This window comes from Acartia tonsa, chromosome 3, assembly GCF_053477335.1.
Source record: "Acartia tonsa isolate MP-2025a chromosome 3, ASM5347733v1, whole genome shotgun sequence".
Lineage (NCBI taxonomy): Eukaryota > Metazoa > Arthropoda > Copepoda > Calanoida > Acartiidae > Acartia > Acartia tonsa.
Genome location: NC_137262.1, coordinates 41093917 through 41119503, shown reverse-complemented (window position 1 = coordinate 41119503; position 25587 = coordinate 41093917). Strand labels below are relative to the sequence as shown.

The 25587-nt window shown below is 33.1% G+C and overlaps 4 protein-coding genes across 7 annotated transcripts; 2 read left to right on the top strand and 2 right to left on the bottom strand.

Annotated features, from left to right (window-relative positions):
- Nucleotides 1–910: 910 nt before the first annotated feature.
- ncd (non-claret disjunctional) lies at nt 911–15721 on the bottom strand. 3 transcript variants are annotated; one of them, XM_080154011.1, is made up of 21 exons: nt 15594–15721; nt 15111–15201; nt 12436–12502; nt 12255–12320; nt 11762–12036; nt 11356–11480; nt 10878–10956; nt 10535–10602; nt 9920–10052; nt 9471–9591; nt 8992–9047; nt 7914–8018; nt 7667–7762; nt 7457–7544; nt 6889–7095; nt 6300–6424; nt 5620–5704; nt 5079–5174; nt 4461–4597; nt 2648–3030; nt 911–1338 (listed from the first exon to the last, which is right to left on the bottom strand). In XM_080154011.1, exons 2-20 carry the CDS (start codon nt 15179–15181, stop codon nt 2973–2975), a joined length of 2058 nt encoding a protein of 685 aa, XP_080010137.1. In that variant the 5' UTR covers nt 15182–15201; nt 15594–15721; the 3' UTR covers nt 911–1338; nt 2648–2972. The 3 variants fall into 3 exon arrangements, with proteins under 3 accessions (XP_080010137.1, XP_080010136.1, XP_080010138.1); XM_080154010.1 differs by having other exon boundaries at nt 911–1322; XM_080154012.1 differs by having other exon boundaries at nt 911–1322; nt 11762–12040; nt 12259–12320.
- Nucleotides 15672–19057, bottom strand: LOC145314193 (uncharacterized). 2 transcript variants are annotated; one of them, XM_080154013.1, is made up of 5 exons: nt 18972–19057; nt 18264–18348; nt 17609–17651; nt 17307–17359; nt 15672–16649 (listed from the first exon to the last, which is right to left on the bottom strand). In XM_080154013.1, the coding sequence occupies exons 1-5, from the start codon at nt 19015–19017 to the stop codon at nt 16289–16291; spliced, it is 588 nt and encodes a 195-aa protein (XP_080010139.1). In that variant the 5' UTR covers nt 19018–19057; the 3' UTR covers nt 15672–16288. The 2 variants fall into 2 exon arrangements, with proteins under 2 accessions (XP_080010139.1, XP_080010140.1); XM_080154014.1 differs by having other exon boundaries at nt 18024–18348; nt 18972–19024.
- A 1258-nt stretch (nt 19058–20315) lies between these two features.
- On the top strand, nt 20316–23314 carry Vti1a (Vesicle transport through interaction with t-SNAREs 1a). Its single transcript, XM_080154009.1, has 4 exons — nt 20316–20525; nt 21156–21416; nt 21788–22008; nt 22157–23314. The coding sequence occupies exons 1-4, from the start codon at nt 20427–20429 to the stop codon at nt 22242–22244; spliced, it is 669 nt and encodes a 222-aa protein (XP_080010135.1). The 5' UTR covers nt 20316–20426; the 3' UTR covers nt 22245–23314.
- Nucleotides 23315–23354: 40 nt separating this feature from the next.
- LOC145314189 (uncharacterized) lies at nt 23355–25470 on the top strand. Its single transcript, XM_080154008.1, has 4 exons — nt 23355–23496; nt 24008–24234; nt 24344–24499; nt 24778–25470. Exons 1-4 carry the CDS (start codon nt 23361–23363, stop codon nt 25363–25365), a joined length of 1107 nt encoding a protein of 368 aa, XP_080010134.1. The 5' UTR covers nt 23355–23360; the 3' UTR covers nt 25366–25470.
- Nucleotides 25471–25587: the final 117 nt, after the last annotated feature.

The following is a 25587-nucleotide window of genomic DNA, read 5'->3' as shown; positions in this document are numbered from 1 at the left end:
AGGTTGGACTACTTGAGGTATAAAGCTCCTACTCTTTATTCAAAATTCAGTGTGTATAATAGAATTTCTCGTATTCATTCGAATCCGGTGGATAGGAACCGGTTCTCATCCATACGAAAAAACTATGTCTAGCATCGTATTATATCCAGCTTTCTACGAATATAGAAATGTACAATCATAAGATTAAAACTAGTTTTTTTAGCCGGTGACTTCGTCACCTCGGGGCTAAAAAAACTAGTTTTAATCTCATAATTGTATATTCTATATCCGCGGAAAGCCGTTTATAATACGATGCGAGAAATAACTATTATTAAATATGTAAGGATTGATAAATATGGTTTACAATCAGCTTGCGATTTTTTGCGAAGGCACCAAATTAAAAAATAACATAATATAGGGGGAGGTGGTTCAGGTTCTCTGTCCCCTTTTCATGTGAAAAAAGGACAATAAAGAACAATTTTTTTGGCGAAAGGGTTTGAAAATGATACAGTCAACCACAGTACGCAACAAAAATAGAGAAAGAAAGTAGAGTACGGCCGTCCAGGAAAACTTAATCCAGCAACCAGATTTGGCTCTTCATATCCCGTTAAATAAAAATTAATCAAGCTAATAGCTTTAATCCCCGTCATCGTATAGATAGCTAATCCAGAAAAGCCCTAAGTGGTGGAGACCCTTTGTTTTTGCTAGCAAATAAAGTTCTGTTCTTTTGTTAGGACTCGGCAGTGTTTATATTTCCGACGCAATTAGCGGATTTCAAAAACCCATTATCAGTTGCCCCCTCTATTCTTTTACAGTAATATTCTTTTTATACAAATGTATATATGTTGAAAGGTTAGTAATAAAATCATTCAACCCCCCCCCCCAAAGGACATAATAGAGTAACTTTGCTACAAAAAAACACACATTAAAATGGTGGTATATAGTTTATTATTCTAATGTTTACATACTACAAAAATCAAATTTTTAATATAATAAGTCAATTTTTTTTACGTAAGAAAATAGAATAGTTACATCAAAGCGTATTAGTTTATGATATAAGGTACTTGATACTAATTAAGCGTATTGGTAACACAAAAATTACTATATCAAACTTTTCATAATTAAAACTGTTAATTTATTGAAATATTTTGTCAATTTTAAAATACTCAGTTCTTTTTGTCATTAAAACACCATGTTTTTCATCATTTTCAATGTTAATTTTCGAAATGAGAGAATTACAAATAAATCATATTTGTTTGCCTATATACAAAGCTTTTGACTTAGAGAACCTTTCAGAAGACATGATTATCATTTAATTGTTTGCAATAATTTTACACAGTTACCTGAAGAAAAATATAGCTTTCAATCGTAAATTGCTATTAAAAAATTTAAAGAAAATTAAATAGAAATCAAATAAAGCAAAGGAGAAGTAAAAATTTCACTTTTACATGCTAATTAAACTCATCAAAAAGACAATTGTTTTTATGTAGGGTGAGGCGGGGCATTACCGGTAATTTTTTCGGTTTTTTGAACAAAAAATGGGGTAAATATTAATATTTTTAAATGGGACCAAGACCATTAGAAAGCTTACGGAAAGGACTATCAGGTCCTAATAGGACGTTATCCTAGGACTTTTAGAAGTTTGTTATAATTGGACTCAAAGAAATTACCGATAAATGCCCCACGGTGGGGCATTGTGGGTAACGTCTTTTCAACCTAAAAGAAATCGATGAAAAACGGCCAAACGGCCAGTCAAACATAAATAATCATAATTAGTATAGGTTATAGGGATTATCCACAAAAATTTTCATAAAGATCGGACTATTACTTCTATGTCAAAAATCATTTTTTTAAAAGACGAGAAATTTTGATTTTTTTTTCACAAAAATTTTCTTAAAAAATAAAATTTATTTTTTTTCTATAAAAAAAAACTTCTATTCACTTTTTGGCCTAATTCTTAAAAAGCCCATATTGAATTTTAGATTTTACCAAAGAAAACCTGAAAATTGATCTTAAAAATCGAATTTGAATTTTTTTTCGACGTTACCGAAAAATACCCCGCGCGAACTTTGGTCATTTTTGAAAAAAATATTAACTCTACATTTAAGCTCTCAACGGATTTGGAAAGAGCGGGCAATTCTTAGTTCAAAAGGTTTTTAAGGATCAGTTCTAGGTCTTACCAATTTTTGTGTAGGTCGATCTTTATACACATAGGTGAAAAAATTTTTTTGTAGGCAATTTGATAAGGAACAAATTTGGTTTGATGTTTTTTTCTGTCAGTCGATTAGAACATGGAGAAAAATGTCATTTTCTGAAGGTGGGTATACAATTACCGGTAATGCCCCTTACCGGTTAATGCCCCGCTTGACCCTAGTAAAATGTGGAACTTAAAAGAAAGAGCAAATCCTATTTTAATCTTTCTAAGGAGGGCGATATTAACAGCTACGATGAAAATCCGTTTCAGAGAACGCTAGAAAATGCTGCAATATATCAAACTCCACGCAAAGTCTTCTTTTCAGAAAGGCTAAGTTCCTTAGTGTTGGCTCAAAGAGTATCACCGGCAATCAGCAAAGCCTTTGTTATAAAACCGGTTTTTACCCGTAAAACTATTGGCTAACATCCTGCGATAAAAAATCTATTAGATCGTTTGTTGTTGCTTTCTAAAAACCTATATTTTGCTTTAGTCAACTGTGTTTACTACTAAGAAAAATTGTTTACGTTATTTACAATTTTAGTTAATACGATATTACATACTAAACAAACATACTAAAACCTACAATATAAAGGATAGTAAAAGAAGGCTAATATAAAAAGAAACTTCTTAAAAATATAAAATGCTACATTGGCGTAAAAATTTACAAAAATACAAATATTTTTCAATACGTCATGTTATTAAATATTTAACATAAAATAATTATTCTAAAAAGCACTCTAAACATTTACGTTTCATCAATTAATTTCTTGTTTATTTTTTTTGAATGATTGATTTGTTTTCATTTGATTTTCTTAACCGCGGTTCCAATGTGGCATTGGTTAACTTTCGTGGCAAACCTACAAAAAAAAGTTGGTAATAACAAGGAATTACATTTAAGTAATAGCATAGCCATGGTCTGAGTTCGTTTGTACTGGTCTGTACAGGTGTGTGCGTACGGGACTAAGCGCGAATAATAATAACTATGTATAAATAGAGAAAAAAAGACAGTTTTGTAAGAGCAAAAGTATTTTTTTAAAGACAGACAGTCAGTTATAATATACATATACAGTGTGTTTTTTTATGAGAACTTTTTTGAAAGCAATTTTACCCCACTTATAGTTATCAGAATTTAATGATTAATGGCTTATTTTCTTCGTTTTTTAATGCAATTAATAGAACACCAAAAAAGTATTTCAGTTTTTTTAAAAAGTACAGTAAAATCTAAAATTCAAAAGTTAGGTGTCAACATCTAACAATGGTTTTAGCGCATTTTTCTTATGCCTAAATCTTCTACTCTTTGCAAGAAAAAAATTGGATTTTCTGTAGTCGACTTTGCGGGGGGCAGTACTCCCTCATTGGTTAAGATATAAGCTATTCAAACTTTGAAATGTTCTAGTACATGTCCCTAATATTATCTGTGTACATTTTATCTCTATATCTCAACTTTGAAGTGTTTAGCAGCCATTCTTTCAAAAGGTTGAATATTTGAGCATAAGAAAAATGCGCTAAAACCATTTTTAGATGTTGACACCTAAGTTTTGAATTTTAGATTTTACTGTACTTTTTAAATAAAAACTGAAATATCTTTTTGGTGTTCTATTAATTGCATTAAAAAACGAAGAAAATAAACCATTAATCATTAAATTCTGATAACTATAAGTGGGGTAAAATTGCTTTCAAGAAAGTTCTCATAAAAAAACACACTGTAAATATTTCTAAAATAATAAATTTTTAATGATATGGGAAATAATATGTCTGTTTTGCACTCTTTAAACACAAGCGTATTTAAACCAATTAGAGAAAGGAACTCCAAGGAATTAATATATATAATTTCTGGTTTAAACCACTTTAGCATACATAAATGCATAAAAAAAACACTTGAATAATTCCGCTTTTATTTTTTGAAATATTATTATACAAATATTTTCTTGTTATTTTCTTTACTTAGAGATTGTCCGTGTGACCATGAAAATAAAAAGAAAATTGAAGAACGTTTGTACTTTTAAATTATAAAACTACCTAAACTTACATAAAAATTACTATTATCCAGTTTATCTCACAGTCTTATCGCAATTATCTTTTTTATTTTAACTTTTATTGTAACTTTGGACATCTTTGTCGTTGTTTGATTCAGGGATAACAATCAGAGGCAATTTTCACAAAATCTGATTTTAATTCTGGATAAATCAATCCAAATCCAAGGATTCTTAGATTTCTTTGAAAAATTTGCAGATTAGACTTCCCTGATTTATTGTATTTCGGGTTATTAAAAGAAAAAGTATCTTACCTAAGTGAGTTGAGAGTCTCATTAAAGCTGTCCTCCCTGGGGTTGAGGTTGACAAACATCAAGGTCTTGGAGTTACCTCCCAGGCTGTTCTGCAGCAGATGGGTCAACTTGGAGTTGCGGTACGGCACGTGCGAATTCTAAATAAAATATATTACTTGTAGCGAAAACGTACTAAGACAAATTAATAATTTCCGCTGACAGCCAGTACAGACAATTTTTTACAAATAATAAAACAATATTTTTTCCATTTTTTTAGCCCAGTCCCTCGGGGCAGACAAAATGGTATAAATCTTATAATATTACTAACCGCGGAAAGCTGTCTAGAATCAACGCGATGAAAATTATCATATCGAGAAATATATTTATTTTTCAAAATTTTCTTAAATTATCCTATCCCTGTTCAAACACAATAATTTTAAAATATTATTCTATTTACTTTTATTCAGACCTTTTTGGAATAACATTTATTCGGCAGCAAAAAAAAAGACGTTGAAGATATCTTATTGTATAGCTTGGATAAAGCAGGAATACTAATATACACTTTCAAAAAGTCTCTAGTATACCACAGTTCGCAAATGGTTAACAAATAAACATTTACAAGAAAGGAAAAAATGTTACCTTTTGAGCCAGAGCCATAATAACATTTCCGAGATTTGACAATGATTTGTTGATGGCCTGTGCCTCCGTCAATCTTTGTCCCTCACTGCCAGACTCCTACAATAAAAACATTTAATTTAAAAATCTTTTAGTGCTTTTCTTCAAAAAGCCTGTCGAGCGCTGAAACCTCGCATTCTGACTATTTGAAATTAATTTTAAATCCTTGCTGGGGCTATTTCTGCAACACTAACCATGCCCAATACCCAATACCCTATAATATAACATATCCTAGCCTGGCATAAAGTAAAAATAACAGACGAAAAAGTAACCCACACCTCTTCTAACCCCCTTATTTTCATTTTATTTATTCAGTGGTTCAGTGCTTGACAAAGCACTTGAAGCAAAATTGCCGATTTTTCACATGGGAAGATATTTCGAAAGGGCAGGAGAAACTTGACTTGAGAAAAGACGTATTTTTATTCAAATAGACACCGCTTAACATACAGACCAACTGAAAGTGAGAATTAAGTTGAGAAGCTTTGTTTATCAAAAAAAATTATACCTTGATCCTCTCAGATCCAGCCAAATCAACCAAATTCAAAGTACCAGAACAGGTTTCTGTGGTCAACTTGTTTAGTCCAGATATTCTAAAAATAGAAAAATATTGAAAGGGTTTTAACGTAGCTTTTTATCCTACTAGTGTCCTTTATTCATCTGTGGGTAATGGACTAAAAACTTGGAAAGGCATAATTAATCATCATTTATTTTCCTTACGTTAACCAGCTTAAGTTTGGTGGCGTCCTTTGGCCACAATGATGACAAAAAAATTGTTAAAATTGGTATAATAGAAGTCTGGCAATTTCAACCACAACAATAATAAAACCGAGGCATAAGAATGAAAGGATAACCCACTTTTGTTTTATATGAGGTTTAATGTTGCCAACAAAAAAGAAGAAATACTGTGAACATTCTGATGATTTGTAGATGAGCCTGGAACCAACCCCACAATACCATGCTATATGTCTTCAAGTTTTATAGTTAATCTGCTATTCAATAAATATCTGTTTATCATGTGATTCTAATTATGGCTAGGTATTAAAGTAAATATATGTTTAAGTTGTATTTAATTTATTGCAGATTTTTAGATTGCTTATTTTTTTTAATCGAGGTTATGAATAGACAGATTTCATACCCAACCAAAGGTGCGTAAAATACGGCCAAGACAGCTTTAACATAAACTACCTGAGCATGAAGACAGAATGAGATCTGGATGACCTCTCATTGCACTGAGTTTCAGCTACAGCTCTGTGCTTCCTGGCCCTTTTCAGCATGCTTGAGATCTCCGCCTCGGTTGTTACGGGTTCGATCTTAATAGAAATTATTTTTTGACAGCTGTCAAATGATAGAAAGATATATTGATGGATGGGACAATAGACGATAAATTGATATGCAACCCCAATAATGATAAACAAAATTAAGATTAAAATTATTAAGTAAGTTTGGAACCAACCAAATCAAAATTTAAAGTACACAAAGACTTTGAATTCGAATAGGATAAAATGCTTGGTTAAAAAACTTTGGGTACCAGTGTTCTTAACAGTCCAATGTCCCCTCCTCACTGAGTAATAGTCACGCGCAAAAGTAACATTTATGAAGAGAACGAAGTTATTAAAGCAAAAAATCTTTTATAGTAATAAAAGTAACAGCAATTGATCAATTTGAAAGATAAAAATATGAATAGAATGAATGATAATATGAAATTTCAAAATATTTTTTTTTATATTAGAACTTTAATTTTTGATAAAACTTAAGTTTAGGTTAGAATACATACCTTCAGATTAGTAACATATACATCTGAACCCTTGCTGTCGCACATCTTGATGTCATACTTCAAGTTCTTCTCCGTGGCCAGCAGGTCCCTGATCTCCTCGTTATAGATCTCTAGAAAGGATGCCTGCAGGGTGTAGTCCCACCCCCGGTCCTTCAGCCTCTCTGTCTCGTTGAATATCTGACGGATGGTGCGGGGTATCATTCCAGCCTAAAATATGAATTTTGATGGATTTTCAAAAAAAGAAGAATCTTTTTAGCTTGGATTTGACTTTAAAAGTATAGGTACATAAAACCATAAAATGTATCGAATCAAGTTGATTTTTCGCTATAAAATTCTTATGCTAGAATCATTCTACTAACTTGATTTTTGAAATGTTGATGTTTTGGACGATTAGGCACAATGCTAATGTCTTAATCTTGGATTTTTATGCCATTTTACTCCAGAAAAGCATACAATTTTTGTTTTAACTTAAGTATCTCCAATATTAAGCGAAATTTGTAGTTTTAACGTTGTTTGTTTAATTATGTTTAAATTTGAATTGTAACAAAATAATATGAATAAAAATTACCATTTCTTCATCTAAAATGTCTCCTCCTTCCATTGTAAATGTTTTACCACTGCCGGTCTGACCGTAGGCGAACACACAAACATTATAACTGAACAAAATCATTAAGTAATATATTTTGTTATTTCAAAAAGTGAAGACCAGAGAAATTCAATATTCTGTTAAATCGTTGTTTTTTGATTTTCAATTAAAGTAATAATAATATAAGCTTACCCATCCAAAGCAGATTGAACTAGCTGACTGATTTCCTCAAAAACGGAGGCTTGAGAAGCAGTCTGTCCAAAAACACGGTCAAATTCAAAATCATATCTACAAAAAAGGAAAAAAATATTTTTCTTTGTTGTACTCTAATGAAATATAGATTATGTTTTTGATATATATCAAATTCAATTGTTTATTGTGATTAATAATATTAAAAATGTTTTTTTTCATAAAATAAATTTTTGTTTGAAAATCCTACTTCATATTTTTGTTAAGTCCACCGGCGACAGCTTCGCATTCTGTAGTTTTGACCAACTCCAAGGCGTTTTCTGCATTTATGGTTATGTGTTTGATTGAGCCATACCTAAAGAAGAACAAAATTGTATTTTAATAGATTTTCTCGTATTCATTTGAATCCGGTGGATAGGAACCGGTTTTCATGAATACGAAAAAACTATGTCTAGCATCGTATTATATCCAGTTTTCTACGAATATAGAAATGTACAATCATAAGATAAAAACTAGTTTTTTTAGCCGGTGCCTTCGGATCTTATAATTGTACATTCTATATCCGCGGAAAGCCGTTTAAGATACGATACGAGAAATAACTATTCTTATTTTTACATTAAAGCTAACAGTAATCTATAGTCAAGTAATAGCATTTAAAATCGTACAGTGATAGTCGGTAAAGGGGGTATTCAATTCATGTTGCTGTTGTTGAAATCCGTTATAACACGGTGTTATGTACAGTTTTTGCTTTCTAGGGTGTTTCTAAATGAACTATGCACTGTACAGTGTACATTAAGAGATATAAGTTTTCCGGAATTGTAATCTAGGGAGTAGATTTGAAATCTGCATCAAATTTTAAGGATTTTTTATAAAATTCGTTTTTTGTATAATTCTTTATTTAAAAGCGGAAATACAAATTAAGTTAATTAATTTTGGCATCCGTGATTGGTGGATTTAAAAAATCTGCGCTCTGATTGGATGTCGTACATCATTCAACCAATTAGAGCGCAGGTAGTTTAAAATCCACCTATCCTATTGGTCAAAATTAATTAACTTAAAATGTATCTCCGCTTTTAGATAAAGAATTTTACAAAAAACGAATTTTATAAAAAATCCTTAAAATTTGATGCAGATTTCAAATCTACTCCCTAGATTAAAATTCCGGAAAACTTATATCTCTTAGTGTACATAGCGGAATCTCTGAATAAAAGAGCATCGGAAACCACAGAAGTAAAGATTTTATGTCGTAACTCGAATTAATTGACGGACAAATGAATACTTCTAAGATTGATTTTCTGAATTATCAACATATTAAAAAACTATCTTACTTTTCAATTTCATCTCCAAGAAGAGGTCTAACTCTGCAGAATACACGAATATTACCCTGAAATGCATATAATAACTAAATAAGTTTTATATTAATTCAATCAAATAAAATCTATTTCAATCCTTATGAAATGAATCTAATTGTAAATTACTTTACTATATTGATGAACTGGACACAAAATGATTGAAATTCTGATTAAAATGTTCTATATTGCATCGTATTATAGACAACTTTCCGCGGATATGAAAAATTAAAAAATATAAGATTTAATCCAGGCCCGGGCTAACAAAACTGGTATCAATTTTATGATTTTATTTCATTTTCGTGGAAAATTGTCTTTAATACGATTATTTACATTATTTTTTAGTTTGACCGAGAACCGGTTATAATCCAGCGGATATCATTCGGTTTAGAAGGCATAATGGAAAATATTTTATGTGTGTGTTTTATATCATTTATTAAAATAAAAGAAAACTTCACCTTTAGTTCTTGAACCATGTTGTGTAATTTTCTTCTTTGTGTTTCTTCCCAATTTATTTTTTCTCTCATTCTTTCTATTTCTGCCTTCTGTTCTGTTGTTTCTGTGGTTAGAGCGGTGATTCTGAAATATCACATGGATTATTACGAGCTCAGCAATTTTCAGGGAGGGAGGGGATTTTGGACTGTAAATTACACTGGTATCTAAAGAGTTTAGATTATTTGTTAGCTCAAAAAAATTTGTGTAGTTTTTCCAAACCTGTAGGTTCTGTTTAAACTTTTCAACCGATAATTCTGTTTATTCGATTGTCTTAAAGATGTGTAAAAAGATGAATTACGATTGCCAACTCAAAATTTCCTTCTTACTTATTCTTATCACAATTAATTTATTATGTGTCATTTAAATACCTATTACATTTACTGAAAAATGTATAAAGCAAAATTTTAATTACCTATTCTTAGCACCCTCCAATTCAATTTGCGTTGTGCCGAGACTTGCCTCCAGTCCTGATCTGGAACTTGTCAATTCTGCCACAGAATTCTTTAATCCAGATATCTCGGTCTGTTTGCTTGTCAATTCATCCTCTGAAAAAAACATTTAGAGTTAATTTGGTCAACAATAAAATAATAATACTGCTAGGCATACATGTTTAAGGGGGGGGGGGGGGGTTGAAACGTTTGGACTCTCAATATAATAAACCAACCAATCAAAATATAATAAAAGTTGGGATCTACCAGCAATATTTTACCGTGAACTGCTGTAGATCCAAAAGTTGTTTAGCTACCGAAAAAGAAAATGTTATTACTAAACTTTGGGCACTAGAGTAAAAAGTCAACCCAAGATCCTCCCTTCCTTCTTATAATTTGAAAACCCCTCATATTACCAACCCATAAAAATAAATTAGATTATCCCACTCAAACCTTTAAAACACCTTCAAAAATAAAAGCTTGGACGTCCGGTCCTTGATGTTAGGACAAAGTGAGAATTCTTATTTTTGGTCAATTTTCGACTATTTACCCCCTTTTAATCTGTCGTTTCTTTGAAAAATAATAAAAATGTTTAGTACCTAGAGCCTTCAGTTTTCTTTCTAAGCTAGCTTTGTTAAATTCTTCATTCTCAAGCTGACGTTTCAATCTAAAACAGAATACAACATTATTCAAAATTTTAATTTCGATGATACATAGGTCGATGAATTAAAAGCGTAATTTTCACTAAGTAACGTTATGCATTTTTTGTTTTATACACTAGTTTGATGGAAAATAAATTTCAACTTTTTATGCGTTTGAAGTTAGTAATTTCTGTTAAAAAGTATCGAATGTAAGTTTTGTTGAGTTGAGAAAAAAGGGGCTTAAAATTACTTGCTTTCGTTTGTGCACAGTCCCCTTTGATCATTTTCAAATATGTTTTACCTGTTGACTTCACTAGAATGTTCATCTTCCATTTCAGTTATCTTTTTCTTTAGACGTTTTACCTCTTCTTCAGAAAGTTCTAGAAATACAAAAAAAAGTTTAGAAATTTCTTAAGACACATAAAAGAATTTTAATAAATATCTTTGGTTGATTTTTTATCCTTTGTTACAAAATCCTCTTTAAAAACACTTAAACGCATAACAAACGCTATAAGATGTAAATAAAAAAATATTAATCCCAAACCGATTAGATAGAGTTTTACATATCCTATTATATTAAGTGATAAGGGTGTTTTTGTCAATATCTCAAGAAATTGATAACTACTGAACTGATTGAGCTCTTGATTTCAGGGTAGTTTCTTAAGTTCTTACCCCTTAACCATTATATTTACCTACAGAGGGGATAATTTTGTGTTGTCATAAGTTCCTTGACATAAACTACCCCTCAAAACTTCAGAGATAAATATTAATGTCCTCACCTAAGTTCTTTCTCAAGTCTCCAACCTCCTTGGTAGTTTGAGTGACAACCTCCAGTTTAACTTCATTGTCTGTTTGCAAGTTTTCTTTCTCCTTTTCCAACTCAGCGAGTCTTTCCATGGTTTGACTAGAATAATCAGTTTATAACTTCTTCAATAGTAATAAAATGGCATTAACATCCGATGCTGTGTCAATTTTTTTCAGAGCATCACTAAGAAGAGTACATTTCCATCTACAGTAATGCGTTGCAAGAAAATAATAAGGAGACGTTAAAACTAAGAATTATATACTACTAACTATAATCTTAAATTTTAACTCCTAGAATATTATCATGTTTCCGTTGCAATGAGTAAAAATAAAAAACCGATTTTGAAGCGCAAAATTATAAATAATCAGAAAATGACTTACACAAACTTTCCCTCCATGTCTTCTAGTCTTCCCTTCAAGTCCCAGGCAGGCCTCTTGCCCCCAGCCCCTCCGTTACCACCCATAGTTGACCGGTTTAGCGTGCTCTTCTCTCTATTCAGAGTTCCAAGAGTTGTTCTCTCCCTGGTCAAGCCAGGCCTGTCCTTGTTCAATGCAGAGGCTGTGGTAGCCCGGCGGTCAACACCTGGACGGACAGTCCCAGTAGTTCTTCCAGCAATACCTGGCCGACTGCTGGAGGGTCCTGTTAGAGTTGTTCTACCTATTTTAAATATCATTTTACTTTCGTATAGGTATAGTTTTAGTAAATAAAAATGGGGATAAATATCAAATTACAAATAACTAGGACTTTGTCCGTTTATTTGTATAGCTGCTTTATTTATATTAGTTATCCTTTCTGTGTTTGGGTACCTATAGATGTTGTCATATCATTAATATTCCATTTTGAAGATATATGAATGAAAGTGAATAATAATTTTCCTGGTCTTGAGGAGGCAAGATTCATTGTAGATTTGCTTTTTGATCTTGCTAAAACTGCGCTGCTCTGAAATATAAAATAAACCCATAAAACATTTTTTGTTATAAAATAAGATCTTTTAAATTAATTTTCATAGTGAAAAGTCTATTTTCTTTTATATATAGAACAAAAATTACTATACCTTTTCAGGCGCACCCATGCGCAATTTCTTGGCCTCCAAACCAGTTTCTAGGTCAACTGACTCTGGCCTAAACAAAATAAATGCTAATAAATTACTTACTGAAAACAAAAGTATAAATACTATTGACTTGAAAAAAAAGAGATGAAATACATGAATTCTACCAAAGAACTTAGCGTATTTATGTTGACATATAAAGAAAATTTGTTGTTAATAGCAACAGTATTTGAAGCAATTTTCCTCTAAAGACGGCAATGATCTTTTTAATATTATTTTGATGTAGTCATAAAAATTCCAACCCTACCCTCCCTCAGTCTGCTAAACCCCTTATCCAGCAAAGAGACTCCTCAAGAGAAACCAACCCCCATGATCCTCAAATTCAAATCCTTAATGACCAAATCTCCTCAATAGTAAACCAACATTCCAACAAAAAATGGCAAGAAACCCTTTCCAAATCCGACCATAGAACAAATCCTTCCAAATTCTGGTCCCTCCTCAAGTCCCTTTCCGGCAAAAACAACTCCCCTCCCTCCAACCAACCCATTTCCTTCAACAACAACAAAGTCCACACCTCCCACCTCCACATTGCCGAATCCTTCACCAGTCAATTCACCTCTGTCTCCCGTCATACTTCCAACCCTTTCTCCAGAAAAATTATCCGTAAAATCCGCCGCCGCAACCACCTCAACAGAAACTTCCAACCTTTTACCCCTGCCCTTGTCCTTGAAGCAATTAAAAATTCCTCCAATTCCTCTGCACTTGGCCCCGACAACCTTAACATCCTTCACCTTAAACACCTTGGTCCAAATGGCATCTCCTACCTCACTAAACTTTTCAACCTCTCCATCTCCGCTGCCAACATCCCTGCCATTTGGAAACTATCCAAAATCATTGCCCTCCTCAAACCTGGTAAACCCCCTGACCTTTCCACCTCCTACCGCCCAATCTCCCTCCTCTGTCCTGCAGCAAAAGTCCTTGAACGCCTACTCCTCCCCTACCTTAAACAATCCCTCTCCACCCACCCCTCACAACACGGCTTTAAACCCCTCCACTCCACCACCTCCTCCCTCCTCAACCTTTCCACCACCATTGCCAATGGCTTCAATCAAAACCTCCCCCCCAGCCGCACAACTGTTGCCTCCATCGACCTTTCCAAAGCATTTGACTGCATTCCCATCCACCTCCTTCTCCAAAAAATCTCCTCCTCCAACCTTCATCCCAACATCATTAGATGGCTATCCTGCTACTTGCGTGGCAGGATGGCTTTCTGTTCCTATCAAAACACCAATGCCTCTCCTAAAATTGTCCACACTGGCGTCCCCCAAGGCTCTGTTATCTCCCCAGTCCTCTTCAACTTCTACATAGCAGATGCCCCCCACATTCCCCCTGCCCACACCTCCTCCTATGCCGACGACCTTAACTCCTTCCACTCCTCCCCTAACATCCCCCAGTCAGTTGAATCCATCAACTCCCACCTCTCCTCAATCGCTGACTGGGCCTCCACCAACGGCCTCTCCATAGCTCCCAACAAATCCACTGTCACCCTCTTCACTTCTGACCGCAAGCACCAATCCAACCTCCATCCTCAAGTCCAAATCAACGGCTCCACCCTTCCCCTTGAGAAAACCCCTAAAATCCTTGGAGTTACCTTTGACACCTTTTTCAATTTCAGTTCCCATGTCTCCACCATTTCCTCAAAAATTTCCTCCCGCCTCAGAATCCTCAAATGTCTGGCTGGCACCAAATGGGGCCACCAGAAGGAGACTCTCCTCACCACCTACAACACCCTCCTCCGCCCCATCACCACCTATGCCTGTCCTGTTTGGTTCCCTAACACCTCCAAAAACAACATTGACAAACTCCAAGTCCTCCAAAACCAAGCCCTCCGCATCTGTACTGGTTCCACTAAAAAATCTCCCATCAGCCACCTCCACCAAGAAACCAAAATCCTACCAGTACGGAACCACCTTTCCCTTCTTTGTTCCCAATATCTGGCCTCCTCCCTCCGCCCCTCCCACCCATCCTTCCACAACGTCACAACCCCCCCTGGCCCTAGATCCAAAAAATCCACCCTTCAATCCATGTTCCTTCCTACTCTCCAACCTTTTCTTTCCCCCGACAACACCCTCCTTCCCACAAACTACAAATCCACAATCTCCAGACTCCACACCTCAGCTGTCACCCAAGCCATAAATTCTTACCCCCCTAATCCTGTCCTTAATCAAGCTCCCCCTGACATCAACCCCTCCGAAATCCAACTCCCCAGGCACTACAGAACCATCCTCTCCCAATTAAGATCCAACTATTGCCCTAAACTCCAAAGCTACCTCCATTCCATCAACGCTTCTCTTACCCCCAACTGCCCATCCTGTCCTGTTAATCCTACCCCAGAAACAGTCCAGCACCTCTTTTCATGCCCAAATAATCCTACAAATCTTACTCCTATGGACCTCTGGCAAAATCCCACCCATGTAGCTGCCTTCCTCTCCTCCCATCCAAGTTTCACCAGCCTTCCTCCCCTCCAACGCCCCCCTCCAGAGCCCCCACCATAAGCCCACGCCCCCCCCCCCTCACCCCACTGATGACTACCCGGACCGGAAACTGACTATGAGCAGCCAAAACAACAACATGTAGTCATAATTACATTTACCGTTTTTCTTCATAAAACAAATAGTTACCTTGTTCTTTTAGAAACTGAGCCAGGTGGTGCCAGCCGGCTAGGCCTGTTCGTTGATGCTCCTGGGTTCATTGTACTAGTCGCCCTAAAATCTATAAACAAAAATATTTAACATATAGTATGTTATCCCTTCTTGCGACATGTTCTTTATTCATTTAATCAAAATTTTAATCCATTTATGTCCCTATGTAATGTTTATTTGTTAATATTAGTTTCTCAAACCTACTTATTTGAGCTTCTCTTTAATGGATGTTGTTATGCTTTTTCTATTTATATTGGTTTATTATCAAAGGGATGGTTCCATAAATGCTTTTAAACTTTATACTGGAAAGGTAACAATAACAAATTCTCACAATAGCAAGGTATTTTCCTTGTAATACTTATTACCTAACTATCCTATGTTTATCATATTTTACAGTAACATAAGAAGAATCACTATAATTTAGTCAATGCACTAAACTTCTTAAAAATACAAAATACTTACATTTGAGAAACTCCTTATCTGATGGCTTTAAAAGCGGGGAAAATCTTGCCTTTTCAGATGCCAGAGCTAAACATTGACTTCTGAAAGCAAACACACGGATCAAATTACATGTTTGAATATTTTACTAGCATTATTATACTAATAGGATGTTTTCTAAACAATGCTTATAAGTTATAATGGTTAAATATTTATCAACTATTGGATATAAGGTACAATAAAAGCATTTAATGCCAAAAAATGAGAGAATATTCACTAAGGTTTTCAGAATTTTTACAGATTCTCAGATATTAAACAAAATTACAACAAGGTTCCACAAACGGCAACAAAAATATAAAAATTAAGCTTTTTAACACATGATCAAAATAAGGTTTTTAAAAAATGTAAGTTAGGTGGGTAACATTTTGTACATGTTAGTTTTAAAACCTTAAAAAAAAAATTCTCAGAATGTTAATTTATAAGTAGTTATTATGAAAAGAAATAATATCATGGTAGAGTATAAAGGTCCAAATATCTTAACAACTGGAATGCAAATAATGAGCTTCATTTTAAATTTGCCGATCTTACAATATCAAAATTTTTGCTTTGGTGGAAACAATTTACAAGTATACAAATTCTTGCCATCTTTTTCACGACAAATTCTTTGGCAATAGAATCAATGACAAGCTATGGCCTCAATCCAACGCTCTGGGTTGGATTTATGACCGAGATCGAGAGCGGGACTTGTCTCTGGTCCCTCCTCTGCCGCGAGACCCGTCCTTTCCACCACGTCCCTTAGACCCAGACCCATCCCTGTCACGATCTCTGGATCCATCTCTATCTCCGTTACGTGGCCGTGAGTTGTCACGTCTGTCATCACGCCTGTCATAGCTCGGTGATCGACGACGCTCCATAGATCTGTAGCTTGGTGACCGTCTAGGCCGGCGGTATTCACGGGATCTTGAACGTGACCGCTTACGATCACGTGACCGGGATCTGTTGTAACGTCCTCTTCCACCGCCGCCTCCTCTATCCCCACCTCCGCGTCTACTGTTTGGTCGACTCATCTCAACACGTACCCTTGAATTAGACATATAATATATAAGCGTATTAGATAAGCGTAGAGAGATATAACAGAGTAATAAGTAATAAAGCTGTGTTTAATAATAAACCTATGGTGAAAATGAGCTTTGATTAGTTTTAGTATCAACTATTCTGTCAAACTATGTTAACCCCAAGATTGGGTATTAAAGTTACTTTATTATTTGATTTTAAAAAGTGGCACTCACACCCTGACTCTTTTTTAGGGTTGGCAATCTGTATCCGAATCCGGACGGAATCAGCCCAATTTTTGCCAATTTTGGAATCCGAATCCGGAATCCGTTTATTAATAGCGGATTCGGATTCTTAATAGGTAGGCTAAAATTAGCGTCTTGTGTTTTTTCTTTCAACTCCCCCTTTTTGAAGGCAAAGATTATCATCATTATATATAATACCTTTAAAATCTGGTTCGATTAATGGAAGTGAATTTAAGAGACCACCAAGAACATTAATTTTTAGGACATATGTAGCACTTAAATTTTTAATAAGAGTCTTTTAAAATATTGCTAAAATCCGAATCCGCCAAAAATAAGAATCCGGAATCCGCCATTTTTTGGACAGATTCTTGTAAGAATCCGAATCCGGTCCAAAAATTTGACGGATTGCCATCCCTACTCTTTTAAAAATTAAAATTACCTCGCGCCAGCAATCTTGGTTCCATTTAATTCCCTGGCTGCATCTTCGGCATCCTGTAAAAACGAAAACCCGTCATTTTTTATGTAAAGTATGTATGATAATATTTAATCAACACTTGGTTATAACAAAATGAACAAACTTAAAGTTTTTAGAAGAGTGACTATTCTATATCTATGGTATGTTCGTAGGTCCGTCCGACTCTGGTAATAAGAATAATAAGCTTTTCTTATGAATTATAAAAATGTTAACTTTTTATGTCTAACTTCAGCTAGAAATGTCCCTATTTCTATTATAATACTTACCCTAGGGTCTTCCATCTCAATGAAACCAAAGCCAGGTGGACGCCTATATTAAAATAATAATTAAAAATATTTAAAAATAAGTTTTAAATAAAAATTAACTTAAAATTTAATTACAAAACTGAAGAATAATAAAAGAATGAAAAACATTACAACACAAAACATTAGGAAAGGTGACTTGGGTTTGGTTTGGTTGCGGAAGTAACATAAATTTTGGCCAACATCTGTGTCCTATTTGACCTAAGACATTGAAAGTCATAATAGAACCTTTTTCGAAGTAAACCTGTATTTATTATTTTCTTTGCGACCGAACCTAACCCGAACCACGCTAGGAGAGGCAAAAAAAGTAATCATTGTAATTAAGTAAAAAGTTTATCCTTATAAGGGGCTTAGTTAAATTAAAAATGATGATTCTCACCGCATCACTTGAAGTCATTGGAGTAGCGAAGTTAAAGATGAGCTATTATGAAGAGACTTAAAGTTGCGCCCGCCATGGCCCGATCTCTGATGAAGAGACTTAAAGTTGCGCTCGCCAACATGCAGCCGAAAGCGTTCTGAAGGGGAGAGTTGGGAAGATGCGAGATTGTGTGTGTAGCGAAGTGCAGACATGAAGTCAGTCATGGTGTACACATGAAGAGATTAAATGGAGAAGAGCTACCTGGCAACCCACGAATTCTTTACCCTGCCAAATTTGCCAAAGGCCTCCTCGAGATCGAATCTCTCAGCCGTGTCCAACAGTCCTCCTGCAGCAAACAAACACAATTTTTGTTAGATTAATACATCATATAAATCTGGGATGACAATTCGAGGCCTGTTTTGTCCCCGGAATCAAAATATGATAATTCAAAAATCAAAACTAATTCAGATTGTCATCCCTGATATAGGTATAATATACCTAAAGTGAAAGTAAACTTAGAAACCTACAAAATTTATTAATTGAAAAATACAAAAATAACCTGAAATAAAAAATATTATAGGTACAGGATTTTCAATATATATTGCGTTGAAAAAATTATTCATAATAATTAGTATAATAAATATATATCATATAATTATAAGAACTTTATGTATATAAACTTATCAACTGAAGATTAGTTTTTACATGAGCTTTTTAAATGAATAGTAATATTCATTTTGCAATATTTAGTATTGTACATATATATTTAATTATAATTAAATATACCTACATGTTTTTAAATTAAAAACTACTTGAAAGTTTAGGTATGAATTATAGCTAAATAGATATAAGATCTATGCAAATATATTACACAAATATCTAACTTAATTAATATTACAAAAGGTATCATAACGTAAAGGTTTCAAAAACAATTCAGGAGGTTCATTTGGCGGATGCTCGATAGAGTACCTATGTATATTTTACAGGCAACATCCCAATCTGCGTGTCTTGTCATTCTTTCTGAAATTAATGTTAACAATAAGAATTATTTTTGTTTTATTTTTAGACAATTTAGTCAATAAGCTCCTAGCAATTTTAGCCCTTCATTTTATTAAATCTAGCTAAAGGATAATCTTAATTTTCGGCAATATACAATTTACAAGGTATACACAAACTTTAGTCAGAAATAAATTAATATGATATTAATGTTAAATTTAAAAAAAAAAATGGCATTGAAAGTTAACCGGATCAACAAATTTTAATAGGTGTAAACACCAATAATCATATTTTTTGTTTACATAAATATAGAATATATAGCCATAAAATAAATATACATATTCCATAGATATTAATGCAAAATTGTTGATTACTCCCCACTTTCTGGTTCAATGTTGTATTTCGAGTAATTTTTGTACTTCTATACTTTGTTTTACGTGATCATCCTCTGTATAATTCCTTTCCCTTAATATATTTTGATTTATTTTTTTTGTCACAGATATTAAGTAAATTTTTTTTACATAAAATAACTAGGTATTAAATTCTACAAAACAGATAACATTTCATTAAACTTGTAACATTTGTATCATTAAAAATTTATAACGACTTCTTGTCCAAATTGAGTCAATAATCTATCTATCCCACCTACTACTAACGTCAGCTGAATATTTTGAAATAAAACTAGTTTCATCCAAACACAGCGGTCTCATTGGTAAATAAGAAATAAACAAATTCTCCTATTGGTTGATTTAAATATAATAAGGCTCTTTCATTGGATAATACAATATTATGCACATCTGTGATTGGTTCTTTTAAGCCGGGAAAGCTCTTAGTCGAAGACGACGTTTTAGAATAATTGGACAAAATCTTTTAATCAAAACTGCCTCGCTTATTGTTGAATAAAACAGTGCTAAAACAGTATCAAACTTTTTAAAATCTCTTCTAATTTCACTAAAAGAAAGTAAAAAAGACTTTTTATTGCTAGAGAATACAATTCTGTTTATAAAAACATTCTTGATAAACGTGGAGGATTATGACAGAAAAAAATGTCTTTATTTGAATGAATGGCAGCCATAATAAAACGAATATATTTTCCCTAATTAAAATAATCACTTTATACAGAAATCTAAAATAAATCTGTCTTTTTTTCTTTCTGGTAATATAATATAGTATAATAATATAAATCTATTATACAGTTTACATTTTTTTTCGAGTCTATAAAATTCATCTAATTTAGGCGAAAATAATGGGAAAGTTTGTCATTAAATAATTATTTCACAAGCAAACTGAAACCTCAAAATTACAAAACATTAGTAGCGGCAACAGCGCATTCATTGTAAACATTGGCCCCAAACAGTGACATATGTCCCAAATTTTTATTAAAAATGTTTAAGTTTTAATCGAATTTTTAACAAATTATTATTAAAAATGGCAAGTAATATTGTTAGAGAACACGAGGAGGAATTTTCCCGCATTTCTGCCGAGATTACGGTGCTCTGTGGCAAGCTCAAACATTCACCAACTTTGGTATATATGTATTTAATTTCTGGGAGTTATGTAATCATATTTTGTTTAAAGATTTATAATTATACTTGTTGCATCCCTGGCTAATAGGGGGAGGGTAGGAAAGGTTTAAAAAAGCATAAAATCGCCACTTTTATTTAGAAATATTGTTTCGGATTATGTTAGGCTTCCCTGCATGCATGAATGCAACAGAGAACTCGTGAAGTTAAGAGATAATTGTAACTCCAAGCTTCAGACCAAAAAACCGGCCTACCTACTTTATTTCGAAGAATTGATATTTCTTTTATCTCTATTCTGGTTGATAAAACAAAAAAAATTTAAAGACAAACATACGATTGAATTATATAATTTATTTGCTCTGTTTTTGTTCTACTGTATTCTTTTATATTTGTCCATAGAAAGAATATTATTGTAAATATCTCGGTAGCAGGACATGAAATAAAGAGTATTCACAAATAAAATCACAGCAATTAAAAAAAAATTTAGATTTTGACTCATAGAAAAAGGCATTTTAGGAATAATTTATTTATATTCTATAATAATTATACTCTCCAAGTGTGTCTATTATAACTTTAATGTATTTAAGTGTCCTTCATTCATACGTCTATTGTTTTAATAATGAATTAATTTTAGGAGAATAGCAAAACCCATTGCAAAGAGCTGGACACCCTTCTCACAGACGCAGACGAAACACTAGAACAATTAGAATTAGAAGTTAGAAACCTTGGACAGGCCAGCAGGGAAAAGTTAACTGCAAGAATTTCAAGTTATAGAATTGAGCTTGAACGATTACGTGGTGTTTATCGGTCATGCAAGCGCGAGGCGGAGGAACGAAGTGCTAGAATAGAGTTGCTTAATCAAGACGAAGCTGATGATTTTATCGATATTAAGGAATTTTTCATATTTAAGATCAAAGACAGATATTTTTTAAATGTTAGAACAAAATAGGAAAGGTTATTGCATTTGTAAAAGCATAGTATTCTTAAATTTTTAATAGTTACAAGTTTTCTATTTTGAATGTCTATGTAAATGTAAAGTTGTTTGTCATGTACACTAATGCATGTACACTTTCAGGCCACCAAATCACCGGAGAAGAACTCATCGTTAATATATGGTGTTATAATAAGAAAGAAAAAAATAGGTTGTTAAAAAAGGAATTTTTAATGGGGAATGTCAAATTTATCATGGACATGTCATTGTCTATTCCTGTTTACAAAGTTTACTTTTTAATTCAAAATGAAAAAATATGTTAAATGTATTAGGAAACTGATATTTTATTGAGCGATGGAAACGAAGCTCTACAGTCTTCTGACCGAAAACTCGATGACGGCCATAGATTATTGCGGGAAACAGAAGATATTGGCGCAAGTGTTTTGTCAGATCTACACAGTCAGAGAGAAACTATAGAGCGGTCAAGAAATCGACTTAAAGATGTTGAATCTGGGTTAGGACAGAGCCATGCAGTTATTAACAAGATGATGTTTAGGTAAAATATTTCAGATAATTATAATTTTAGAGACAAAATATTTTTTTTATTTAAGTATTAGGTTCAATTGCATGCTTTTTACAACATTTTACATAAATACTTCAAGAATGTTCATACAAAAAAATATTAAATTTGTTTATTTTTTCAGGGCAAGACAAAATATCCTAGTTCTGTATGTGGTCGGTGGAATTATTTGCATATCTGTTCTCATTTTCATCTACTTCCTTGTTACATAAGTTTTATAAGACTCATGAATAAATAGATAGGATTATAATTTTATTATAAATATGTTGAAAGTGTTTTTTTCTAATGTATCTTCGCATGTTTTAGTTATTGAACAATAATTTTAATATATACCTAGATTAGAACATTTTTGTACAATAAGTAATGATATTTGATTTGTTTTATTAGAATATTTCATGTTTTTATAATTGATGTTGTTTTAATTGTTAATGGTTCCATTATTAATATCATGGGTGGATGGTAATTAGATTGTGGTGGGAAAATTTAAGCAATTATTCATGATGTAAAAATATTTTATTGTCTCTAGTATAATATGATAAGGATTTAAATATTCAAAAAAGCGAAGCTCCCAGATTTTAGAAATATTAGATTACGAAATACCCACTGACAAATAATCAATTTGACATTACATTACATAAAAGAGTACAGTATCTACTTTCTTATATGAAAAATTCAAAATTTAGCAAAACATTAAACACAAAAAATTCGAGGTTTAGTATACCTAGACAAATAACATATATTAAACAAAAAATAATTATCGAGCCTAAAATATTTTTAATAAATAACTTTATACCGAGTCAAAATTGAATTAAAAGTCTGCAACATAATATGAATTAAGAAATGACCAATCTTAAGATTTTGAATTAAAAGTCTACAACATAATATGAATTAGGACATGACAAATCTTTGGGTTTTACACAAAGAGAAAGAGTCTTTTATACTCAGCTCATTGGTAATAAAAACAATTATATTAATTTTTATGTTGATTACAGGTCATAATTCGTATTTTTTAATTGAATCTGACTGATGTGTAAATATGAATGTAATCTGTGATAGTCAAACTTTAAATGTTCATTGTTAAATTCATTTCTTAAAAGCATAGAGAGTACATAGGTCTACCTTAGTTTAACTTTAAATAATAATTTGCAATAATTTTAGTGTGCATATTTTGAAATGAACCCCTTTCAGTAGATAATTTAGTTAGAAAAGAAATTTTAATGCCAAAGAAATGCATTTTTAAATATTGTTAATTTTTTTTAAATGACTAAGTACACATAGATAACAAATAAAATTTTCAACCTTTTTGTATAAAATTACAGAGACTAAAAATGGTGGATAAGAATGGCCACATAGTTATTGTTGGAGGTGGGATTATTGGATGTTCCACAGCTTACTATTTAGCCAAAGCTGGATATTCGAATGTGACTGTTTGTGAAGCTGTTCATATCGCACATGCAGCTTCAGGTAGGTAGCGATAAAAATCCGCCAATTACATGATTTTAAGCTGGGATATACGGAAAGGACAATGAGGTGTGAAGTCAATTTTAAAGTTCTTACTCAATATCTTCAAAATCAGATTTATTTAGATTTTACCAAATTATCTCTAAAACTAAGGGAGTAGCACCTAAAATATAATTACTGTTCGTGTCACGAGACGCTAAACCCCCCCCCCCCCACTTTCAACAATTTACTGAACGCAATGTTTATTAGATTTAAATAACATTAATTAGAAAACAGAATTTGTTCAAATTCAATTATTTATTATTAAGTTATCCTGTCTAGGTTGCAGTAACTTGAGAACTGGCAATTTCTTTCAAAATTTAACAAATTTTGAGTTTGATTTCATATATAGCTGAAGGGTTTGATTAGAATGGTTATTTACAGAAGTATTACATCATTATTTATGCTTATCTAACTCATAGTTTCACTATTTTTGTTATGTATCTTTTTAAAAGATTAATACTTTTTCTTTTAGGCCGAGCTGGAGGATTTTTAGCCCGTGATTGGTGTGACTCAAGTTTCACAAAAGATCTGGCAAGAAGAAGCTTTCAACTTCATCAAGATCTGTCTAACACTCTAGAGAAGGATATTGGATACAGAAGGTTGGAGACTTTATCAATGGCAGTTGTAGACAAAAAAAGTGGCAAGAATGATTGTTCTAAAGCTCCTAGTTGGGTGGATGGAAATGTACAACATTGTCAGGTGAAAAATCAAGTGTCAAAGCAGGCAAATGCAACTGTGAACCTTAAATTGAATAGGTAACTTTCTTATGAACTACCTATAATATTTTTATGCTTATTAATTTCTTTAGAAAATTGGAAATACAGAAAGCACAGCTCAAGTGACTCCAAAATTATTGTGCGAAGCCCTTATAGAAGAAGCTAAACTGTCTGGTGTCCAAGTGAAAACTGCTGAAATAGTTGGCATGGAAATAAGCGGCAAGGATGTTACTGCACTTAAAGTTAAGGTGATCAATTTTTCTTTCGACACTAGTCTTTAAACTATTAGTGGAGCATGAAAAAAAATGGCTGATCCGTATGCTAGGTTGGAGCTCCCTGTATGGTTTAGAACCAAGTTTTAATTAAAGTTGAAAATAAGGAGTGGGGGAGTGGTGTGTCACGTGTGATCCACAACGCAATAAGAGGGATTACGCCAAATATAAATTGCAAAATACCAATTCCGATTATTTTTCTTTTCATTTGGTTTTTAATATAATTGTGAATAAAACAAATCTGTTTTTGTCAGGATGGCAGCAAAATAGAATGTTCTGTTGTTCTCCTATCCATGGGTCCCTGGACTGGCCAAGGTCTTGCATGGATGCAAAAACCCAACAACTTAGTATCAGGTGACAGGGCCCATAGTATTCTACTTCAACCAGATCTAAGCAAGTCAAGTATAGATAATACAGCCTTGTTTCTGCACTATAAGCCCAATTATTCTGGTAAGTCCTTAGAGCCCGAAGTGTATCCCCGTCCGGATGGAACTGTGTATGTTTGTGGTCAAGGGGACAGTGAACCATTACCAACAAATCCTTCTGATGTCAAACCAGATCCTAAATCTTGTAAAACCTTATTTAACATAGCTGCCAAGGTATCACAGCATTTATCTGAAGCTGAACTGGTCGCCGAAAGTGCTTGTTATCTTCCTTGTTCTAAAGACAATGTGCCTTTGATAGGCAAAGTACCTGGATATGAGAATGTGTACATAGGAACTGGTCATTATTGCTGGGGGATCCTCCAAGGACCTGCTACGGGAGAGGCATTAGCAGACTTTATATCATCTGGCAAAATGCCAGATATTCTTAAAGATTTTGATCCTAGTAGATTGATGTAGATAAAAAGTCTTTGTACTATTACGGATTGTTTCATAAATGAAAATTACAAGGATACCTAGTCATCTATGAAAGCCTTTCTTAGTAACAATGTTTTTTTGTTCTTTTAAGCTAACTTGAAGAGGTCTTAGGCTAATTGCCATGCACCCCTTCCCCCTCTAACTAGGCTTTAAGAGGTTAGTAGCTCAACAGCTAATTACTTTTAAAGAAATAACCTAAGCCAA

Bases quoted from the DNA above. Each gene is read 5' to 3' on its own strand.
- ncd (XM_080154011.1), bottom strand. From the start codon at position 15,181: ATGAACCCAGGAGCATCAACGAACAGGCCTAGCCGGCTGGCACCACCT. The intron at 7,545-7,666 runs GTAAGCTTATAT...GATTTTGTTCAG, and splicing joins GTTCAATCTGCTTTGGATGG to TTATAATGTTTGTGTGTTCG. The intron at 3,031-4,460 runs GTAAGATACTTT...TTTTTTTTGTAG, and splicing joins GAGACTCTCAACTCACTTAG to GTTTGCCACGAAAGTTAACC.
- LOC145314193 (XM_080154013.1), bottom strand. From the start codon at position 19,017: ATGACAAGACACGCAGATTGGGATGTTGCCTGTAAAATATACATAG. The intron at 17,652-18,263 runs GTAGCTCTTCTC...ATTTTAATATAG, and splicing joins AAGAATTCGTGGGTTGCCAG to GCGTCCACCTGGCTTTGGTT. The intron at 16,650-17,306 runs GTAATTTTAATT...GTCTAATTCAAG, and splicing joins ACCAAGATTGCTGGCGCGAG to GGTACGTGTTGAGATGAGTC.
- Vti1a (XM_080154009.1), top strand. From the start codon at position 20,427: ATGGCAAGTAATATTGTTAGAGAACACGAGGAGGAATTTTCCCGCATT. The intron at 20,526-21,155 runs GTATATATGTAT...AATTAATTTTAG, and splicing joins TCAAACATTCACCAACTTTG to GAGAATAGCAAAACCCATTG. The intron at 22,009-22,156 runs GTAAAATATTTC...TTATTTTTTCAG, and splicing joins ATTAACAAGATGATGTTTAG to GGCAAGACAAAATATCCTAG.
- LOC145314189 (XM_080154008.1), top strand. From the start codon at position 23,361: ATGGTGGATAAGAATGGCCACATAGTTATTGTTGGAGGTGGGATTATT. The intron at 23,497-24,007 runs GTAGGTAGCGAT...TTTTTCTTTTAG, and splicing joins TATCGCACATGCAGCTTCAG to GCCGAGCTGGAGGATTTTTA. The intron at 24,500-24,777 runs GTGATCAATTTT...TGTTTTTGTCAG, and splicing joins TTACTGCACTTAAAGTTAAG to GATGGCAGCAAAATAGAATG.